The sequence below is a fragment of the Carassius gibelio genome, chromosome A15 (genome assembly GCF_023724105.1).
Source record: "Carassius gibelio isolate Cgi1373 ecotype wild population from Czech Republic chromosome A15, carGib1.2-hapl.c, whole genome shotgun sequence".
NCBI lineage: Eukaryota > Metazoa > Chordata > Actinopteri > Cypriniformes > Cyprinidae > Carassius > Carassius gibelio.
The window spans coordinates 21586784-21611574 of NC_068385.1; the positions used below are offsets into that span (position 1 = coordinate 21586784).

The 24791-nt window shown below is 36.6% G+C and overlaps 1 protein-coding gene across 1 annotated transcript; it reads left to right on the forward strand.

Moving 5' to 3' along the window:
- Positions 1-310: 310 nt before the first annotated feature.
- On the forward strand, positions 311-23831 carry LOC128028587 (gap junction delta-2 protein-like). Its single transcript, XM_052615850.1, has 2 exons — positions 311-1161; positions 17531-23831. The coding sequence occupies exons 1-2, from the start codon at positions 1091-1093 to the stop codon at positions 18372-18374; spliced, it is 915 nt and encodes a 304-aa protein (XP_052471810.1). The 5' UTR covers positions 311-1090; the 3' UTR covers positions 18375-23831.
- The last annotated feature ends 960 nt before the right edge of the window (positions 23832-24791 follow it).

Below are 24791 nucleotides of genomic sequence, written 5' to 3' on the forward strand. Positions count from 1 at the left end.
GCAGTACATTACAAACTGAATGAAAGGCAACATTGGAAATGGCATAATAGGGGCACTTTAAATAAAAAGTGCCATCAGTTGGCGCCACTGCTTGAAGGAAGCAACTCGTGCCAAAACATTGACTTGTGTGTGTGTGTTTGTGAGAGAGAGAGGGGGGGGGGGGGGGGCGGCACTCTTATCACGAGTGACAGAGAGAACGTCAGGCGAGCAGAGTGAAGGGAGGGTAGAGGAGAGTAAAAAATGAGTGTGTGACAAGAAAGCAGCTCATAGTGACAGCAGGGGCAGAAGGAGAGGGAGAGGGAGAGGAAGAGGAAGGGAGAGGGAGCGAGTGAGCGAGGGGGAAAAATGTAGGAAAGAGATTGAATTTGAGCTGGTGAAGGAGAAAAAGGAGAATGCAGACAAGGCTAGATAGAATCATTAGGAAGCAACAGTGAGGAAGCAGAGAGAAAGTGTGGAAATTGAGTGATTTTGTCTAAATGTGCTTGTAATGTGCGACTGGCATTGCTTAAATCGCAGCGTGGAGTGTGTTTGCGTGAGAGGGTCTGATTGTGCTACTGCCTGGAAAACGTGCTTGGTGGATTATGAGAGATCAAGAACAGAACGATTGTGTGTGTGTCTGTCAGAGACTCTGTTTATTGGTTAACAAAAGGGCTAGGTGCAGCTTGTTCGTGTGTGTGCATGTTTAGATGGTAAAATCATGCTGCTGGAGAGTTACTTGAAGAAAGGGAAAAGATAGTGCAGAGAGTTGAAGCACTTGAGGATGCCAGAGCATTCAGGGACAAGCACAGCTCTCAGATATTGCACTCTCAATGTAACTGCCGTCTGGGTACTTCAGACCCAACGAGTGAAGGCAAACCAATATACAGTGTCTGTTGAAGGCAGACAAGGCGAAACCATGCGAGCACGTATCTTCTTGAGGTTTCATCTGAACTATTTGTAGGACCAAAGCATCTCTGTTGCTGCTGTCTACCTAAAAGTGTAAAGCTACAAAGACTGTTGAGTTTCTTTGGAGGTCAACATGTCTACGTGAAGGATTGCTGAAGGTCCATTATAGTGTCCGGTGATACCTTGATGTTTTCAGAACTCAGCCATGGGAGAGTGGACCATTTTAGAGCGCCTCCTGGAGGCCGCTGTGCAGCAGCACTCTACAATGATTGGAAGGTAAGAAATGCTAAATCAATGCAATGATCTCAAAGAAACAATTAACTGTGACTTTTGCCAGGTTCTAATAATTGATTTTTTAAAGTTAAATACATTTCCTCTACCAGTTTTATGTGCAAAAACAAAGTTAGAATTTCAGAGAAATGCAAACACTGTTATTCTGTTTCCACAACCCAACATGTCAATTTATGTGTCTGTTTTAGTTTGGGAGAGAATGTTTTAAACCCAGTCTCCTGACAATTTGTAATAATTAAAAATGTTGGTGAATGGGTGGCTAATTCATTTGACCTTGTATAATCTCATTTGTATGTAAATTCTTATATATATATATATATATATATATATATATATATATATATATATATATATATATAGTCTGCTCTGGCAGTGGTGGTTTCATTTAGGGTGTGAATAAGGGTTGCCCATCACTGGTACAAATTCATATGAAATCATCAATTTGTAAAATAGTTATGTTTTCCCATGAGATCAGGCTGTTGAGACCTGGACATGAATGATAGTTTGAACCATGTGGCTTATTACTACTTAATGAATAATTTGCTAAGTAATGTGAATTTCTAAATTATTTTAACCTGGCAAATAATAAAACTGGCATCACAGAGTTTAAATGAACTGCAAAACAAAACCACAATTTATTTCAAAGCAATAGATACATGATAATATCCACTACAGAGCTGAAAATATTCAAAACCAGGTAATGATTCAAATACAAAAACTGAAAATACAAGAAATGTCATGTACAGGTGAAAATTCCTGTAGAGTGGTTCTTAATCCTGTTTCTGGAGACCACAGCACTGTACATTTTGTCTTCCCTATCTGACACACTAAGCTTGGTTCATAAATCTTTCTACTGATGAGCTGATGATTTCTTTCAGGTGCATTAGAGATACAAAATGTGCAGTTCTGTGGGACCCATGACAAGGATTATCAACCTCTGCATGCTGTTATCTGGCCATAATAGTGGCTTGTGGTGAAGAGAGAATGACCTAGCTTTTAGTTAATCCTGCGGGGACCGTAAGCGCCTATTGGTCAATCTCAAGCTTCAGTAGATCCAATGCTTGAACCACTGAAGCTTGTGAGACCTCAAGTAACATTGGCTGCTTGGGTGATGGTGTTTTCATTTCCAATTTAGCCCTCACATTCTATTCTTCATTTATAATTATTTTGTTTAGATTTATCTCAAAAAAGCATTGCATCTTTTTTTATGACATATTGTTTGATGTTTGCTACATGTGGGTTTATCTGTCATTGATTGATGTGTGTTCTGTCTTTTTTTTTTTTTTTTTTGGCAGTGTTTTATCCGCAAGTGCCCCTAACTTAAAACTCTAATTTAGTTTTCTCAAAAACACACTAATTAGTTTCAGCCTGTCATCTGAATTTATCTTGGATGGCAAACATTGTCAAGTGGTGTACATTAAGGCAGACAGCCAAGAAACATGGGGTGTGAAATGGTATTAGACATCCAATCAGCCCTCCACAGATGCTTAGCATTCAGGTTTTTGGTGACTCACCTACTGAAAGTGCGTCATTTATCATATGATCGTCATAGGTCACGACCATCCAAAACTATTATGTAATAGATGACTCTACCTCATACAGTAGGGTCTGGTTCATTTCTACACTAGACCCCAGAATACACATTGATTCCATGGCAACAGATTCTTCAATTACACTTTCTCCAATCCATTTATCTTGTAGCCAATGCTGAATTACACTACGCCTAACAGGGTATGCTTTAGTATCAAGGGACTGTTTCATTCATTATGTTTGGCATTACTGAGGTGATGTGGGTAGTTTTGTGTGTTTTTCTGATGTGAGACGTTACAAGGAGGTTAATTAATTTGTATAATTATGCAGGGTGGTTGCCACAAAAAGGTTATTATTGTTTCAACACAAAACTCGTTCTTTTGTGCTACGAACATGATAGATACATATTAAATAAATACAAACATGAAGTTGATTAGAATCAAAACTTTTGTTTTGTTTTTGTAACTGGTAATTCTACAAGGTTTTAGATTTATTTAATTTGAAGCTGATTTGGTTCATCTTGTAGAAGGCCAATTAGGACAGAATGTTTCATGCAACAAAAGACAGTGTGTATTTTACACACCTGAGTACTGGCACCAGTGCATGCATCTTAACATTAGAGGACATCAAGCTGATACTTTGGTTTTTGCAAATGTGCTTGCCAATTACATTTTTAGAAAATGTACAAATCCATTTAAGTTCATGTAATTAGAATTGCTTCAGGTTTATGTATAGCCTTTGAGCCAATATACTGTAACCACCTAATAAATCCTCTCATAATTAACTGTTCATTTATTTTGCAGTACTTCAAATTTTATTGGAGGCAGTTTTCAATGAAATTATCATTTAGAGATGGGAGTGGGAATGTGGGCAACTGATACTTGTTCCAAACAGTTGCCAATCATTTACGAGGTATTACTCAGCAGAGAACATCTTGAAATTGTCGAGGCAAAATGTGTCTGTGCTGTTACAGTTTACAGTTAATATTTATGAATACAGTGTAATAAGGATGCTCACTTTTCATATTTGCACAGATTCATGGGCATCATGTGTGCTTCTCAATGTGAATCTGTGTGTATTTTTAGATAGTGACACCTTCATAAGAGTGGATTTGACTTTCCATTTTGCATGTCCATCAAACCATCCAGTCATATTTGACCGTACAGTAATTCATTCATACCATATAATTTCTATACATATTTAAACATCCATTTGCAGATTCATTAAAGCTCTGTTCACACACACACACACACACACACACACACACACACACACACACACACACACACACTTGTGCATGACTTGACTCACACTGTGACTTCCTGAACCACAGGCTGTTGGCTGTTATGCGTCCTGCATTTCCAGTCTCTCGCAGCCCTCCATCCATGTTTTTAATCTTGTCATCACTTTAAGCGATGCATACCAAAGCCTATGCATTTGATTCTGTGCAAAGAAATAACTTGAAGCCTCGGAGGAGATGTGTTATGACACACATTTCCAAATCATCAATCCGTTTGCCACTCAACATCAACACAGATTTCTTCCAGATTAGACACTACAAATGTATATTGTATACACAATCAGCTTCAATATCTGTTACAACAAGATTATGCACAGTGAAGGCAAACGTTATGCCAAAGCGTGATTAGTAATTCAAAGAAGGGATAGAGAAAAATTACTCTAGCACATAGAAGTGTCATTTGTGTGTAAAAAGCTCAAACACTTAAAACATACATGTAAATAACCCAAAAAATTTTTTTATCTCTCAATATCCTTGTTTGCTTTAAACATGTATGACCGTCTTGCTTTAAAAGTATAGTAATATTTGAATAATCATGACGGTGAATAAATGATAATAAATTACTAAGGGCGAATGTTCTGCTATAGCTACTGTGCAGTGTTTAAAACATAAAGCTTTATGGTGAATGGTACTACATCACCTAATAAATGTTTTCATGGGATAATAACTGCCAAAAACAGTCATAATAAAGAAGTCAAGTCACTTTATATATATATATATATATATATATATATATATATATTGTAATGATATGAACTTCCTAATCATCCGGAAGAAGGAGGCGGGAACCGGCGCACAATCAAAACACTTTAATAATTCAAAAATAAATAAAAAGCAAACACATAAAATAATGTCCCAGGCCTGGTCCTCTCTCGTCCTTCACGGTTGTCGCTCCAGTTTTATATCCTTCCATCTCCTACGTGGGACTCGATACTGGCGGCGGGGCGCAGGTGCAGCTCATCTTCAATCACTACACCTGGCCCCACTCCTCGTTCCCACGCCTCTCGGCCCCGCCCCACTCGCCACATACCCCCATCGCCCCTCGCAGGCAGGGGGGTAGTCCCGAGACTGCGCTCTACCCCCCCCCCCCTCACGGGGGGTACTCACGGGGACCTGCGGGAACCTGGGGGTAGGACAGACGAGGCGAGAGAAAAGGAGATGGAAGGAGGAGTGACAAGGACGAGAGAGGGGAGAGAGCAGCAAGGAACCAAAACTCCATCGGTGACAGAATGGAGAAAAAACCTTGGGAGAAACCAGGTTCAGTCGGGGGGTCAGTTCTCCTCTGACCAGACGAAACCAGAAGTTCAATTCCAGGCTGCAGCAAAATCAGATTGATCAGTTTCCTGTGGTCTTGTTTCGGTGGCCGTCTAGGAGACAAAGTCTTGACTGTGCATCTGTCTCTGGGGCTCATCTAGTTGTCCTGGTCTCCGCTGTCTTTCAGGGCTGTAGAGGTCCTTTCTGGGTGTTGATCCACCATCTGGTCTGGATACGTACTGGATCCGGGTGACTTCAGTGACCCTCTGATCTGGATACAGACTGGATCTGGTGGCTACAGTGACCTCGGAATAAGAGAAAACAGACTAATATTAGCGTAGATGCCATTCTTCTAATGATGTAGCAAGTACATTGGGTGTTATGGGAAGTGTTCCCGGTTCCGGTTTTCTTAATTAATGCAGCCTAAAAATCCTTTAAACAGATTTGAATATTAGAAATGTGTTAGTGTGTTATGTGTAAGCCAGGTTAAAGAGATGGGTCTTAAATCATGATTTAAACTGACAAGAGTGTGTCTGCCTCCCGAACAATGTTAGGTAGGTTATTCCAGAGTTTAGGAACTAAGTAGGAAAAGTCATAATATTATGTTAATATAATTATAATAATGTAATATAATGTAACAATATAATGTTACAAACAAACAGATTTTGGAGTTGAAGTGTGTGGCAGCTTACCGCAGAGAATTGTAGGATCTAGGATGACATCTAATTGCTACTCCTGAACAAATAAAGCATAAATCAGTGTCTTATCTCTCTGAACCACATCAAACCTCAAGCTGCACATGGAAGATGAAAACAGAAGGGAAAGTAGGTCCTGTGAGGACAAGAGTGACACATGATGGTTGTCAGAACCAATGTACCACAAAACAATTGTGTGTACATCTCGAGTAGGTCCCTCAAGACTGAGGCTAAACTGCTCTGGAAAAACTGTAATAGAAACATACTTTACAAAAAACTGTCCATATACATACATATATGCACACATTGACTGTACATAACCACAAGCAAAATCTTCATGCAGCTGTTTTCACACAAAATGAAAAACAATATTTGATCACAAACACATTTATCATTTACTACACAAAGACATATGCACACACACCAACAGAGGCTCCTGTACCAACAGTATGTCATTTATTAACACATCATATTAGTGAGACAAGCATTTTTTCAGGGGAATATCAGCCTCCATTCGCACTATATGTGATTTAACAAGTATGCACACACACACTGGTTAGCATAAATAGTTCTCCATAGCAACAATCCCATGCACCCATCAGGCTGCTTTCTACTTCATTGAGATTTTTCTACTTAAATAAAAACAGAAGCAGATCAAATAAAATGACTTACAGAAAGAGTATATTATATATTTACACTTTATTTGAATAGTACACTTTAAACATTCTCCTAGCTATACATAACTTTACGACTACATGTAACCTTACTCTCATCAGAGCATTAGTACACTGTTAGGTTAGGGTTAGGGATAATAATAAGTTGATGTACATGCAAAGTTACTTATAGTCATTAGGGTAACACTTTATTTTACAGTTTGTTCCCAATGTACATACTATGTACATATTATAGTAATTACAATAACTAGGTAATAACTAGGTAATAACTCTGAAGCTACCCCTAAACCTAACCCTACCCCATGTAGTTACCTTGTATTACCAGAACGTTCTTAGATAAATACACTGTAAGTACACTATAAGTACATGTAAGTACACATACTGTAAAATAAAGTGCAACCGTCATTAGAATATACTGTATGTTAGGGCATCATCGAAATAAAGTGTTAGCAGATATTATGCAAGCAGTCTACTAATAATCTAATGACTGGTAACTGACATGTAGTTACAAAGTTACTTATAATTAGTAGAATGTTTAAAGTGGACTATCAAAATAAATTGTTACTCTTCAAATTGAAAAAGAAGACATTAATGGGGTCAAGAAGCAAAAATACTTATATATTATATTTTATTATTTATTATATTATATTATTATAGTTCAATAATATTTGTAATTATTATTTAGAATTTGAGGGCTTTTATGATACTATGCAATATTTATAATTTTTATGAGCTATTTTTTTTTAAGGTGCCAAGTGTTACTTTTTTTCGACCCTTTAGCATAGCCAGGTCATGTCCTTGACTTTCTGTTCAAAATCTAATGTAACAAAAGTCACAGAGTATCATTTCATTCTGACTGTAAATTTGAAAATGTAAAATTTTAAAATTAATTTGTTAATTGCAGTCCATTTATACTGTGTGTTTCATTCCACTCAGAAATTTGGACAGAAAGAGCAGAATCCCACTTAAAGGTGTGCTGAAAGGTTGATGTATATGGCTTACCCAAGGGGATACTCCTTTTAAGCAAATAAAATACACCAATGAGTTGTACACATCAAATAAGCATAACATTTCCACCTCTCAATTAGTTGATAAAATAATTATTAACATGTCTGCAAAGCTGACAGTAGCTTTTTCTTATATTGTTTCCTTGCACATCATCCAAGCAATGGGCAGGGGAATGCTTTTAGTCATTCAGTCGGAAGTCAGAGAGATATCATATACAAATATCCCACATCTTGCAGCACAGCCACAGCGACTTCACATTGAGAGATGAGTGTGTAAGATGTGCGTAAAGCCTGCATAATTCCACTCAGTGACACACAAACCAAGCATGCATAAGCATAATAGTGTAATCCTAAGGGATGGCGTTTTTTTTCAAACCAGCAGAATTTAAACAATACAGGTTGAGAGAGGAAAAACCTTACAAACCTTGGCAGAATCTGTTTTATGCAACGTACATACATAAGCGCCAAATGTTAAAGAGCCACCTCCTCTTTACCTAAATGCATATGAAAGACCTGTAAAAGCTTTATGTGATTGCTCTGTTAAGTTAAACACAAATCTTTTTGAATACAAAATAAAAATTGACCCAAATTGACCTGGAACACTCACTTCCTGTTGCTGACGTGTGGCCGTATGTGTGCATGTGTGTCACGCAGAATTCTGGAAGTCAGTGCGGGCAAACGGATGGTTGTTCTGGCACAAAACCTTGCGTAGAGACCTTCCTCTCTTTCTCCTCTGTCCTTCTGCTGAGAGAGGAGAGATATGGAGACTAGCCATCCTCTGTTTCTCTAGGGCATGTGGGTCTCTGCTAGGTTTGTGGAAGGAAGTCTCTTATAAAAATATTGTGATGATACCCTGGTACTTTGGTATCAAACAGTTCAGTCTCATATTGAAATGTCATGTTTTAATGCGATTTTGGAGATTCTCGGTAGAGCGATGCAGTATACTGAGGTAGGGATGGAGGCAGTATCTTGAGACATTTTTCATTACAGTATCGTATGAATTAAATTACACAGAGTGATTGTTCGCAGAATTGATTAAAAACGGTGTGAGAATTAGCAAGGCTTTGTGCAAAACTGCATTCCTTAATTTCTCACTATTAACTATTAACTACAAAGTTTGCTTTAATAAACTCCTAATTCGCTACTTATATTATAGTTAGTAAGGTAGTTGTTAAGTTTAGGTAATGCAAAATAAGGAATTAACAAGTGCTTCATTAAGTATTAATAAACAGCCAATATGCAAGTAAAATGAATACTTGTTAATAGTGAGAAATGATCCTTAAAGTGTTATCCAGTTTTCTTTTTATATGTATTTTTACACAATAATATAGCAATGCAGTAGGTTCCTGATTATTTAGCTACAAAAGATTTTAACATCTTTTTTTTTTTTTCAAAACATAGAGTTGATTTGATGTATCATGTTAAATTGAAATGCATATAATCACTTGGCATTTGGATCATTTTAATGACATTTCTTAAGAATATTTTGACAGGATATAATGTGAGAAAGCTAGTGATTGTGACATAAGTCTGTCACAGCACAGGAAGATAAAGGCAAATTGATAGTACCAGTAATATACTGCTTTATTCATGCCTAAAATGATATATACTTATTGACATCCAGAGTCTGAGTGCTTTAATTGCTCGCCTGTCTGATATTCAGGCCTTGATGTAAGACTAAGAGTAAGACTGATGCAATTGTGTTTGGTTCTTTAGCCTGTATCTGGTAACATACAGCAAGTATGTCAAGCCCTGTGTAAAAAATGTAGGTGTTGTGTTTGATTCTGCTTTGACTTTTGATAAGCAAGTAAATGCAGTAGTTAAATTAAGTTTCTTTCAGCCTTCTTGCTAAGGTGAAGGTTTTTTTTTTTGAGTTCGAAAAAGCTATACAGTAAATGCTTTTATCTCTTCTCGTCTAGACTACTGCAATTAAATGTATATTGGTAATAACCAATCATGTATAAATTGCCTACAAACAGTACAAAATGCTGCTGCCAATCTTATGACTGACACTCGCAAAAACGAACATATTACTCCTGTCCTACTCTCTTTGCACTGGCTGCCAGTCCATTTTAAAATAGAGTTTAAAATTTAGCTTTTTTAAGGTTTTAAATGGTCTGGCACCTTCGTACCTTTCTGATCTGTTGAGTTTACACAGTCCAGCTAGAAGTCTAAGGTCATCAAATCAGAAACTTCTATTGGTCCCTAGATCTGTATATTTAGGACCATGTAATATTTCAGTTTTTCTTTTTTTTTATAAATGTGCAAAAATGTCAACAATTCTGTGTTTTTCTGTCAATATGCGGTGCTGTGTGTACATTAATGAGAAAAAAAAATAACTTAAATGAATTTAGCAAATGGCTTTAATATAACAAAGAGTGAAAAATGTAAAGGGGTCTGAATACTTATATTTAGTGTTACGTTTACAGCTGATTGGACCATGTTAGTAAACGTTCTGAGATGGCTTTCAGCCTTCAGGTCGCAGTGTCACATCCACAAATGACAACATTCTTCAGCTTAACTCCGGCCATAAGTCAGATATGCTCAAACTATTGGTACTTTTGCCAATGCAAATCACTGTTTGAAAAATAATGTAATAAAAAAAATAAAATTGAAATGCTGCACTTCTAGTTCTAAGTTAAAACAGTACCATATTACTGTTAATATTGTTTGGCATTTAGGCATTTAGGTCTTAAACGTTATCTTGATATATAGATTTAATTTGCACATGTAGCAAATCCAATCCATTTCTGAAAAAGGGCTGTAAAAATCACTCTGGACCCCTCACATCCAGCACACTCCCTCTTTGAACTGTTGCCATCTGGTCGACGCTACAGAGCACTGAGCACTAGAACGACCAGACACAGGACCAGTTTCTTCCCTCAGGCAATTAATCTAATGAACAGCTGATAATAACTGCGAACACACTACACTATTTATATTTATATACACATACACTGGCAATAAAGCTCATTCTGATTCTGATTCTGATGTCATATTTGCAATATATTACTGGTTAAAGTTAAGTAAACAAGTAGTGATTTGTACTGAAAAAATATTTCCCAACCCTTTCAGCCACTCATAAAATGCAGTTATATGCTCATACATTATGCATATAGACATTTGTATATGAATTATATTATTATGGCCTCAAAGAAGTGGGAGCAAGATAGAAAATCAAAATGGTATATTAAATAATTAATGCAATTAATTACTGCAGTAATTTAAGCAATGGTAAGCTATGGGTGAAAACAAAATAAAAGAAATAAAAGAAATTCACTCTTCACAGTCCACAGCTTGGCTGAAAATGCCACAAGCTAGAACCGGAACACAAACTTTTAGATTTCAATGATTCATACACCAAAAGAAGAGATGGTTCTTTCCTTTATCTTCTCAATTTTCAATCTCCTCTCCTTATTTCTAAAGCAGTATGAACAGAAAGAACTGTGTGATACTGAATTATGGTTTGTTGAACTAGGAAGAATGCATGTCAAAACATCCTGTTTCTGTGTTACTCTTAGCTCCTGTATGTTTCCTTCAGTCATCAGCATGCTCGTATAATTGCTGCTATCAGAGGCAGTGAAATAGCACACTGCTAGAGCCAAAATAGAATCTGAATAGACTGCGACTTCTCAATATAGCAGGTTCTTATCACATAACTGAGCGAAAATTACTCTCACTCCAGCTTTCTGCCCTTTGTTGTTGCCGTGGTAACAGGCAGAGGGAGGCAGAGTGATGCTGTGGGTACCGTTGACAGGGGGTTCTCTCTTCATCATAGACCGAGCGCCTTCTGAACACCTCCTTACTACTAAAACACACTCACAGTCAGTGGCATTAAAGGCTATAGTGGGAAAGACACTTGATATCTGCCATGCCTTTTTCCCCACATATATTGATTCAGCAGTGCTTTCAGTGTATTAATCAGAAACATTAGTCACAGGAATAAGGCTCATTGTATTCACATGTTGGTAATGTATCCGACTTTTACACTGTAGTGTGTTACTATTATTCTATAATTCTATAACATTATATTGCAGAAAATGTTCAATGAATTTTCACAGGTGAAATCCAGTCATCTCGGTAGAAATCCACCCAATCTGGAAAGTCACATGAGGAGAAAAGATTTCCCCACAATGTAAATGATTTGGTCACAGATATATGCATGACCCCTTATTTTGGATTTAATGTGGTCTTTAATATAAGCTCTCTTGTATGTACAATTAAACAACTTTCATTTATTTAAAGTGCATTTTTATATAGGTCTAATCAATAATCATGGTTTCCAGTGTTACATTTTTCTAAAATGACACTCCCCATAGAAAGAAAGAAAGAAAGAGAGAGAGAGAGAGAGAGAGAGAGAGAGAAAGAAAGAAAGAAAGATATAAAGAAAGAAAGAAAGATTTTTGTTTAAATGATATTTCCGCTTGACGCCAGATGTGCAGAACATACTGGCTATCTTTGCTGACTGCTAAAATGATTGTGGGTCTTATGAACATTTCTGGTATTTTTGTGAGATAACAATAAACATGAAGGTCTTTCAAAGTTGTCTTTCTTTGTAGTAAGTAAATCAAATAAATATTGACTAACAAAATGTTTTTTGTTTCATCATAAGTGAAAATTCTATTTTTATAGCTTATACCCTTACATTTGCATTTACATTTAATCATTTAGCAGACGCTTTTATCCAAAGCGACTTACAAATGAGAACAATAGAAGCAGTCAGGTCAACAAGAGAACAACAACAGTATACAAGTGTCATGGGAAGTCTCAGTTAGTCTAGTATAGAACGCATAGCCAGTTTTTTTTTTTTTTTTTTTTTTTTTTAATAAATGGAAAGACGAAAAGGAAAACTGCTAATATTGGTTGGTTAAGTGCTGTCGAAAAAGATGAGTCTTTAGATGTTTCTTGAAAATGAGTAAAGAATCAGCTGTACAAATTGAGATTGCGAGGTCATTCCACCAGCTGGGCAAAGTCCAGGAAAAGGTCCGTGAGAGTGATTTTGAACTTCTTTGGGATGGCACCACAAGGCGTCGTTCACTTGCAGAACCAGTGGTCATCTTGTAGACAAGCATCAGTACCTTGAATTTGATGCGAGCGGCTACTGGTAGCCAGTGTAACCTGATGAAGAGAGGAGTAACGTGAGCTTTTTTTGGCTCATTGAAAACAACCCTTGCTGCTGCATTCTGGATCAAATCCTTACCTAAAGGATTATAAGGAACACCATACTAATACTGTGTTTGACCCCCTTTTGCCTTCAGAACTGCCTTAATTCTACGTGGCATTGATTCAACAAGGTGCTGAAAGCATTCTTTAGAGATGTTGGCCCATATTGATAGGATAGCATCTTGCAGTTGATGGAGATTTGTGGGATGGACATGGACGAATCTCCCGTTCCAGTGCATCCCAAAGATGCTCTATTGGGTTGAGATCTGGTGACTGTGGGGGCTATTTTAATACAGTGAACTCATTGTCAGATTCAAGAAACCAGTTTGAAATGATTCGAGCTTTGTGACATGGTGCATTATCCTGCTGGAAGTAGCCATCAGAGGATGGGCACATGGTGGTCATAAAGGGATGGACATGGTCAGAAACAGTGCTCAGGTAGGCCGTGGCATTTAAACAATGCCCAATTGGCACTAAGGGGCCTAAGATGTGCCAAGAAAACATCCCCCACACTATTACACCACCACCAGCACCAGCCAGCCTAGTGGTAACAAGGCATGATGGATCCATGTTCTCATTCCGTTTACGCCAAATTCTGACTCTACCATCTGAATGTCTCAACACTTCACTTCATTCGACATTTTTCCAGTCTTCAACTGTCTAATTTTGGTGAGCTCGTGCAAATTGTAGCCTCTTTTTTCTATTTGTAGTGGAGATGAGTGGTACCCGGTGGGGTCTTCTGCTGTTGTAGCCCATCCGCCTCAAGGTTGTGCGTGTTGTGGCTTCACAAATGCTTTGCTGCATGCCTTGGTTGTAACGAGTGGTTATTTCAGTCAAAGTTGCTCTTCTTTCAGCTTGAATCAGTCGGCCCATTCTCCTCTGACCTCTAGCATCAACAAGGCATTTTCGCCCACAGGACTGACACATACTGGATGTTTTTCCCTTTTTCACACCATTCTTTGTAAACCCTAGAAATGGTTGCCAGTGAAAATCCCAGTAACTGAGCAGATTGTGAAATACTCAGACCGGCCCGTCTGGCACCAACAACCATGCCACGCTCAAAATTGCTTAAATCACCTTTCTTTCCCATTCTGACATTCAGTTTGGAGTCCAGGAGATTGTATTGACCAGGACCACACCCCTAAATGCATTGAATCAACTGCCATGTGATTGGTTGATTAGATAATTGCATTAATGAGAAATTGAACAGGTGTTCCTAATAATCCTTTAGGTGAGTGTGTATGTTTTATTAATATTTATAAAAACTGTAAGTATATTGTGTGAAAATCTAATAAATCTAACACATTATTATTATGTTAATGATTATGATGATTATTTTTATTATTTGTGATCAAAATAACCCTAAATGTACTTTTGCATTGATAGGAAACTAATGAGAGACAGAGAACAGGAATAACACCACAGATGAAAAGAGACAGAGAGAGAAAATGTGTGGGGGAAGAATAAGGAGTAGGTGGGGGTTGGGGAATACATAATCTAAAGCTGGCATTAAAGAACTCGTAATGCAAGAATCCCTCTATTGGCTCTAGTACAGATTAAAGGTTGTGGGGTTTGTGCATGGAAGCTATTATATAATTCATCCTCTGATGAAATTTTTATCACATTGGCAATTTTTTTATTCATGGAAATCTCATATTATTTGTCAGTGCTGTGTATGTGTGTGTGTGTGTGTACATGTGCAATTCCCTGCACAGTTTTTCCTTTATCTCAGCATTCCATGGACTCTTTTGATCAATCTCGCAGCCTACAGTATGCTGTTAACCACACAAACACAACACACTCCTACGAATTGCACAATGTTTGCAATGAGTTGCAAAAGCATAAAACAAGGAATACATTCTTATTACACACCTTCTCAAAGTCACCAACAGAAATAAGTTTAATCTTTGGTGCGTTTGGATTTCATGTCCATGTGATGAAATGTTAGGAAAACCTGCAATGGGGCATAGCTGGCATAAAGTGATGTTCATTTGAAACCCGTTTTCCCTTTAGCATCCATCATTTTAAAGAATTGTGTCATTTTGTTTTCAGTGTTTAAAAATCAGGGTTTAATACAGGGGGAAAAATTTAATCTAAATATAAAGAATTAATACATAGTATTATCATATATTATAAATAGTGTTGTGTTGTTTATCAGTAGATCAGTCCTTTTATATCTATTATATCTATATTAATTCTGTTTTTCGTGACTCAAACTCTCTGAAAATCCTATATATATTTATATAAAATTCACATAAACGTTTCTTATGTCACTAACTAGTACAATTATGTAGGGTAACTTACAGATGATGTTACTGATTGAATTATTAGTTATTTAACAAAAGTAAAGTTTAGTATAAAACATAATCATGTTTTTAAATGAAATATAAAAGGGTGTTCATGTATATATATATATATATATATATATATATATATATATATATATATATATAGATAGATATATATATAGATATATATATATATATTTATATATAAACACATAATCTTAGTTAATTACTACATGATGTTAGGCTGTAATGTGATTGGTTATAAAGACACACGTGATCCAAGTTGACCATTGTGCTTTCTCCAGTAGTAAGTGATACAGACCCTCTCATCTCCTAATAGTAAGACGATATCTGTTTCTAATATAAGACCTTGATTAGCTGTTCGTGTGTGTTTTATTAGGGTTGGAGCTAAACCCTACAGACACCGGTCCTTCAGGGTTTGGTGACCCCTGCTTTAGCATCTCAAACTTTTTCCAAATAGGTAGGCTTACTCTATAGCTTGAGGTCTTGTTTATGAATGTATAGTCTTTTAACCTTTGTGCATATTTTTTGTCAATGGTTTGTCAATGGTTTATTGCAATTTGGCAAATTTATTTAGCCTAAAAAAATGTGCTGTACAGTTAATGCAATAAACATTTTAATAATATACAGTATCTTTTCAAGTCTTGTTACTTCTGGATTTTCTTTTTAATTTCATATTATTTTCAGTATTATAAATGACTCAGGCTTTTTAACTTTTGATAATCACACACCTGAAAAATACTACAGACTTGATTTTGAATTCTATACAATTTTGCCTCTGTCCAAATTTCTGTCCAGCCACAGAATCAGGCTTGGCTCAGAAAAGCAAAAGCACTGGCTGATTGGATGCAGATTAAAGCTGCCTGTTTGATCTCACAGCTGGAACAAGAACGCAATCCATTAATCCATAATAAGTGAAGGCTCCAATCACATAATTCACTTACTTGATGTGAAACCTTCTACAGAGCTAGAAAGCACCTCATCATTTAAATGGAAAAACGCCATTTTCAACTTTAAATCACTCAAACATTTAAAACCTTAATTACTATTACAGACGGAGTATTCTTTACAGTTTAATTTCTAAATAAAGAAATGCACCTCCTATCAGAATTAGAACACAGATGTAGACTACATCTTCTGGATGTAGTTAAATACTGTTCATGTACTTGAACACTTTTGCATATGAGTTGAAGTATTTCTGACTGTTAGTGTCTGCTGAGGTCTGGGATGTCTGGCATGCTCAAGTGCTGACTCTGATTTAAAAATTAATGAGATCGTAAAAGTGACTACATTTCTGGGTGAGGAAATGAAATATCTGGTAAAACATATGTTGGATGCTTATGTTGTCTGATGCGCCTCATGAGTTCAGCACAGTGGCAAGATGTCAAAATTTCTCACTTATCTCTTATGGGGGTTATGTTTTTGCCATATTACCATAGTCATTGCTATGGTAACAAAATAACATACACTGGATATTGACTATGCTCTTTGAATAATAAATCTGATTTCATTACTTGCAGAAAGAGAGAGTTGATATGTCAGTCCAACAGATTTGAAACCCATATTGGAATTTGGTACAGTGTGTACCTAAACTTTCAAGCCTTTGAAATTTGGTTGAATTGGATGGGGATTGACATTAAGAAAATACATGCCATACCCACCATCCACATGTGCACAATTACAGAACCTAGAAGAACATTTGTGAATACTCTTTATAAAAGAGCTGTCTTACAGAGCCAAACACCTAAAATGTAGAGTTTAATCCAAATCCACTTATGCCCAAATTAAATCTGTTTTACTCCTCCCTTCAGTCATATGTAACAGACATATGTAACAGACATATGTAACATCTCTCTTTATCCATCTCTCTTTCTTAATCTCTCTCTCTCTCTCTCTCTCGCTCAGTCAAACACTAGTACCGAAATAGCCCTAACAGCAGTGACAACTAAGGTTTAAAATCTAAACTGTTTCTATGGGGAATAGAAGAAAACAGGTTTGACTGCCACCACGCTACCAATTAATGAGCAGTATAGAGACTAGCATCGACAGATGTTACTGTACCAGTGATACCGGTTACCATGTCAGCAGAGTTCACAGGATGGCACAGAACAAGCTATAATTAGCACCTGAGAAAGCTAAACTGTTTCAAATTTAGATTTCTTAATTAAATGGGCAAGTTGGTTTTGAAAGTGAAAAACACACATTTGAATAGCAAATGCAAACATCTACAATGCTAATTTGCTGGTAGCCTAAATAAGGGACAAATTACGTCAATGGAAAAAAACTGAGGAGATATATATATATATATATATATATATATATATATATATATATATATATATATATATATATATATATATATATATATATGCCACCCTGTTTATATCCAATATCAAATATTCCCTCTATTTCTTTCCACCAGGATTTTACTGACGGTTGTGGTGATATTCCGTATCCTGATTGTGGCCATCGTAGGTGAAACAGTGTATGAGGACGAGCAGACCATGTTTATCTGCAACACCCTCCAACCTGGGTGCAACCAGGCCTGCTACGACAAGGCCTTCCCCATCTCTCACATCCGATACTGGGTCTTCCAGATCATCCTCGTTTGCACACCCAGTCTGTGCTTCATCACCTACTCAGTACACCAGTCGGCCAAACAGCGTGACCGTCGCTACTCCTTCCTCTACCCAATGATAGAGAAGGACTACAGTCATGAGGGAACCCGAAAAATACGCAACATTAATGGAATTTTGGTGCAGCATTCTGACAGTGGTGGCGGAAAGGATGAACCTGACTGCTTAGAGGTAAAGGAGATCCCAAATGCTCCGAGAGGCCTCCTGCATGGCAAGAGCTCCAAGGTACGACGACAAGAGGGCATCTCTCGCTTTTACATAATCCAGGTCGTATTCCGCAATGCACTGGAGATAGGCTTCTTGGCGGGGCAGTATTTTCTATATGGCTTTAGTGTCCCTGGCATCTTTGAGTGTGACCGCTACCCCTGCCTGAAGGAGGTGGAATGCTATGTGTCACGGCCCACTGAAAAGACGGTCTTCCTAGTCTTCATGTTTGCAGTGAGTGGTATCTGTGTCGTGTTCAACCTTGCCGAGCTCAACCACCTCGGCTGGAGGAAAATCAAGGCTGCCATTCGAGGTGTGCAAGCCCGCAGGAAGTCCATCTGTGAGATCCGCAAAAAGGACATGGCCCACCTGTCACAACTGCCAAACCTGGGCAGGACCCAGTCCAGTGAGTCTGCTTATGTCTGATCTCCATTCACCTAAATATGGCATCACAATGAGTGGAGGTGAGACTGGCGGTTATGGTACTTGTGCAAATATTTATAATGTCAAAGGGTGAGGGGCTTCACTTAGCCACACCTCTTTCCCACAAGCCACTCCCTGCCTCTTTATGGAAGTTTGCACAATGATAGGCTTCTAGAAGATAAGGAATAGAAGAGGAATTTTTGGAAAGTCTCGAACACAAGGATCATTGGAAGGGTACGAGCGTAAGGAATGATTTGATGAGGTGATGTACTTCTAATATAGAATATTATGGAAATAAAAGTATCTGGGTCTTTTTTTCCCACTTTTCTCACTCTGACATCTTGAGAAAAGACTAGGAAGGATAGCAGGAGAGCGTAGCATGACAATAACCTCCCACTTTCCTCAACCATTGTCACTGAGATGGTTCCAAAAAAAAGAAAGCTTTATAGGTTCGCTCTCCTGGCAGTGAATTGGTCTAAAACAAACCACAGGTGGGATATAAACATTGTTAGAAGCAGTGGCACCTTCACTTTGACATTTGATTGAACAAACATTAGAATCTTTTTTGTACTCTCTCTCGTTGTCTTACAAGACTAGGGGATGATTATTACCTCTGCGCAAAGTGTGCCCTTCCATGAAAACACCCACTGTTATGTGTTCCAGTCAAGTATTCATCGCTCTTATGGTGCATGGATGTGTTTATATGTATGTATGTGACCAAAGTTGAAAGAATTTACAGATTGCAGATTCTTTTTTGTTCGTTTTAAGATTTTACTTTTGTTCTCTGCAAAAGTTGGTGCCATCAACTTAAATGATTTCAGAATATTATTTAAAACATAGTTAAAAGATTATTCCAATGTTATATTATATATATATTTATTGGGAAAGGGAGTAAACCCTGCTGAAAATAATTCCCATGCTGGTCCAAGGTTTATGCTGATTATTGCTGGTTTAACTGGTGAAGAAGAATAGCCATGCGCACCAGCAAAAAAAAAAAAAAAAAAAAAAAAAAAAAACACTCAAACATAGGGAACCAGCATGTTTTTTTCTGGTGAATGTGATTAACAAAGATGATGTTGTTGTTATGATAGATGCTTGATGGGGACGTAAAAAAGATTGAAGAAATGTTTTCATGCATCCATGTTTCTATCAGTTGAATCAATTATCCAAAACTTTGCATAAAGGTATCTTTCGAAGGCATGTTTACAAAGCTTTTTCTGTAAAATGACTTTTTTAGATGAAAATTTATTTCCAGTGCGTTATTTGGAAAAAGGATAGATTTATAGGGTTTTTACTAGCTTTTTCTTCTCATCATGTGTTTTTATCAGCATGCCTTTACTATTAAGAACATAATAATCTTAGAAAAATATATGTATGCATTGCACTTTGTGGGTTGGGAGGAGTGGATAAAAGGAGAAACTCACTCTGGGAAGGACATTAGTGGAGGGAAAGTGAGCATTTTGAATTGGTCCAGATCAATGATAAGTACTTACACAGCATGTATGTAGCCGTGATCCCCTGTGTGCCTTTGTTTACACAATGTGGGTTAAAAGCAGGGTGTCGTCTCTTACGAACACACACACACAGACAAAAAAAAAAAAAACACAAACCAAAAAAAACAAAAAAACATTTGAGTTGTCATTCAGCCAATTTTATCCCTAGTTTAAACTCACTAAAGTAAGTACTGGTGCCTACACCAGCCTGACTCCACTCTGCACATGCACTAAAAACAACCCAGTGTAGACAGAACACAGTGCAACTAACACAGACCAGCTCGATGACATACCACAGAGACAGAAACACTGTCAGAGAAGATACAGAGAGAAAGAGAGGAAACTGCAGAGGCCCATTAATACCAACACAAGTGTCCTGACTTAGGCATTTCTTGCAGAAAAAAAGTATTTCACAGGAAAGTTTGTCTTTATGTTTAGTTTGATATGAAGTGCAGTTTAGAAACAATTCTGATTCAGGCCAGAAGTCAGTGTGAGGATGGAGATTGTCGTTTACATCTAAATTGAATCAGAGGTATAAAATTGGCCTCATTTGTGAGGCGTCCAATGCATGTCATATTTGTTTTACTGCAAAAGTAAACAGCTTGTAAATGATCCGTAAAAACTTCTGGACTTTCCTGTACTTGATCCAAAATGAGAACAAGGATTTCTATGATTACATTTAGACCCAGTGTACAACATTAACACTCATCAAGCAGCAAATGTGATTGACAAGTACATAAAAAAAAGCTACTTGCCAGTTTTTAAGGAACTGCAACACGACTGCAATAACTTACCTTGAACTAAGTGATGCAATTTAAAGACATACAAACTACTACTGCTATTTTTTATTTAAATGCAAATACAGTTTCATGGCTGGTACATATACTAAGTTCCACCTGCCATTGGCCAGCATGGTGAAAAGTTCATTTTGGACCCTATGTACACACTTTAAACATCATTTGATTAAACATCTTTTTTTTTAGTGCAGAACTAATTGAATGGGGTTTGATTAAAACAAGACAAAATGCCAATGCAATATAAAAAATAGACATTGGTTCTCCAATTTGGTTATGAGGAAAATTAAAATTAAGTTATAAGAGGTTTCAGATATCAAAAATCCTATTTAAGATTTTTTTTTTTTTTTTTTTTTTTTACAGTCTTACCTGACATCAAAATTGTATTGTATACTCTGAAGATTTAAATATCAGGGCCTGTTATCAAGTAAATTATAAGGAACTATAGCCATTATTTTGTGGGGTAAAAAGGAAATGCAGCCCTGTTCTCGGGACCAAGTATATTCTACATCTGTCTCTTTTCTTACATCGTTCCTCTCCTGTGTAAGATAATTACGGTTCTTTTATTCTGGAGTAAAATAGTAGCTCTGCCAAAATCATAACCTCTGTAACAATGCTGCATTGAAGGGCATCTTTTACAAGAATGATATTGTCAAGTGCAGTTCAGAGATTTTGAAGATTGCTTCCCCAAGTGAGAACTTCTTCAGAGTGCTTGTATTAATCCACTCTTCTCCTCAGTCTATTTTTATAAAACCTATATCAGAGTTTGAATACTAGACAAAAAAGAACAATGTCAGAATTTTTATCTTCTTATTATTTATTCTATCTTGTGAGTTATGTTTATGTGTGCTACTCTTTTTTTTTACAGTGCTGTAATGTTAGGGATAGCGCAGGGGGAATTGAATTAAAGACCAGAATTAGGATTTGAAGTAAAAATGTGGCTTTACTTGCCAAAATTTTGTTATATGCAACTTCATAACTAATTGGGTTTCGGTAAATGGGTTGATCAAATACTGTAAAGCATGTGTAACTGGTATAAAAAGCATGTTTTTGTTATTTTAATTCACTCTATTTTATGAGACAGAAAATCAGGTACAAGTAAATGGCATGATTAGATTAGAAAACGGTGTAAAATTGTAAAAATGACATCCATTCATTGGCCAAAACTAAATTAAAAGACTAAAGCAGGTATTATTATGCAGACTATCTTGCTACAACCATAAGCAAGACTTGATTTTAAGCACAAACTTTTGACATGAGGAAAGCATATTTATTATTACACACATCCTGTAGTCCTTGCCAGACAATTTTGTAGAAAATTTCACCTACAATTTTTTTTAAAGATATAATTGATGTGTAAGCAACCTGCATGTCGCAGTTGACAGATTTTATTATTATTTTTTTTTAATGACCTCAGTGTTTCTACAATTATTATTCAGTGCACAGTATCTTTGCGAAAGCTAGTAGAAACTATAGCCATGTTTTATAGAATTGTAAAACAAAAACTACTGATAAATCGTACATTATCTGATAACAGTGGATCTTTTACAGACATCATTTCAGGATAGTGAAAAAAATCTGAATATAGCTCAAACATCAGTCTAATATGTCTTTCTTGGCAGTGGCAATTTTTTTTTTAAACACATATGCATATTAAGTAATGAAAAGAACAGAGTCAAGTTCATTCCCTGTTAGCTCAGGGAAAATAATCATTCTAATCTCACATTAATCCATTCTGAATGATCATCACATGTCCCAGAATGCTCTCTGAGTGTCTGCCAGAAATCAGTCACAAGAGCCCCTGTCCCAGCCACACTTTTCAATTGCCAAATCAGGTTTTCCTCTAAAGCTCTGGCTCATGATCAATCCCTCATTTCAGTAAGGACAGTTAAATGAGAGGATTCTGTTTTAATCCGTTGTCCTTTGCTTAATAAGCACTGCTGTATTTCCAAACTGCCCAGAAGAAGCCAACCTTAAGGCTCACTTTTCCTTTCTCTTTATTAAACAGAATTATAAAACTGGAACTGGAACTTTAACCAATTACAACTCCACGTGTGCTGCCAGGGGTGTTTGACACCCGCCGCACAAGCCATACTAATCTCAGGATTCAGGAATAAGAAGAGCCTAATCACTCCCAGCTACTTACACGACCATATAAACACTGGATTAGCACTTGACAAAGGCAAAAGGGCAGACGAGTCATTCATCCCTCTTACCTGCACCATCACAGAACAAATCACACCAACGCATGCCGCTGTAATTCAGGATCTGTGCACCAAGGTACCAATCCTAAAAGCCAATGTTTATACAGAGAGTACCCAGGGAAACATAGTTACAGAAGAACTGCAGAAACTTTACAGTAAATCACAATTAGCCATATGAAACATATTAAAGTGAGTTTTATGTATATATATAATTGACTCTTTGTTAAACTCCATACCCTTGGTTCTGTTGCTCATTTAGAAAAACATTACGAATTGTCAACAGATCTTAAATTATTACAAGAATCTGAAAAGCACATTTAGGAGGTGTTTGACTTGCATTAATACATCCAGGTCACATGCTATGCCATACGGTAAAGGGTAACGATGCTACCTGAATGTTGCAGCCATGTCCTTCAGAGATTATATATATTTATGAGGGCAACCCTTTAATCCACCATTAAATCAACTGTCTGATTACTTTATCTAATTAAAATGGGCTAGATTGTATGCACAGAATATGATATATATCTCCTTATAATCTTCTTTTATATCAGATTTTCTTTTTTCATTTTTATTTTGTCTTATTTTTGTGGGGATATGATGGTCATTGCAGAGTTCAACTTTCAACTTTCAACTTCTCAATGTGAAAAATGCGATGTTTATGAAATATCAAACAGGTGCTGCTAAAATGCAAAAGTAATAGCTATACAGATTTTACTGACAGCTGTACATCAATTGTTAAGTCCACAAATGCCACTGTATCTCTTAGCCCTGTTCTGATGTCTTTCATAGTCTTTAAAAAAAATTATCCAAATGAATGATTCGTACTTTTTAATTTCTTTAAAGAAATCTGTTGTTTGGGACACAGACTTCTATTTTGTAACTGACCTCATTTAAAGGTTTTCTTTTGTACTTTGTGGTTGTTGGATTGTGTACAATGACTTAATTAAACACCTTGAATGAACTCAACTATTTATTCCTTTAGTGTGTGTATCTTCAGATATAATATTCGGATTCAGATTTGTTTGATGAAAATTTTAAGCAGACTGAATCTCATCATGTTCATAGCTGAGCACTGGTTTGATCAGGCTTAAATGATGAGAAAACCAGTTTAAACTGGTTTATTTACAGGTAATCGACCGTTTTACCCATTATCTGTGTTTACTATTTGTTTGCTCAATAGACTATTGTACCATTAGCTCAAATCACTCTTTTATATTGTTATTTGTGTGGCATAGTTTATATAGAATTTACCAAATCAAACACCTATGAGATTCCATGGTGGTTAAGATGATGTCTACAGTTGCCTTCTAGTGTTATTCAAAATGTACTTTAAATTTCAGAGGTCAAGCATGTTAGTCCACAGAAGCCCGCTACCAGCAGTTAAGAAAAACTGACATGAACTAATGTACTCTTCAATTTACCAGATAAACTGACTAGGCTATGCAGAGCATGTTTGGTTGTGTGAGTGTTATTTGATATTTATGTAATAAAGTTCCTCACAATGGGAAGAGTATAACAGCAAGAGAGTGGGTAAGCATAAAAATATGGCATATAAGTAAGTTTATTTATATAGCACCTTTTACAGACGATGAATAGTCAGAGTGCTTTACTATTAAAAAAATATCTAAATAAAACAATAAATGATGGTAACTGTTATGATATGCTGCTGGAAGGGATGAAGGAGCCATGGATAAATAAAACTGTAATTTATTAAATCCAACACACAGGGTAAATTCACACTTGGAAGGGAAGGAAGACACACGTACACAACTGGTAAACCCGACAATGGAGGAACACACACACAGAAAGGGAAGGATTCAATGATTGAAGTCAGCTCATCTATTGGAAAGTAATGTTTGGATATCATAGACTTTATGCATAGACATAATTCCCATGGCACTATTCCTTCAAAAATGTCATGCATAA

Coding starts and splice junctions, on each gene's coding strand:
- LOC128028587 (XM_052615850.1), top strand. CDS start 1,091: ATGGGAGAGTGGACCATTTTAGAGCGCCTCCTGGAGGCCGCTGTGCAG. Junction 1,162..17,530: donor CACTCTACAATGATTGGAAG/GTAAGAAATGCT, acceptor TCTTTCCACCAG/GATTTTACTGACGGTTGTGG.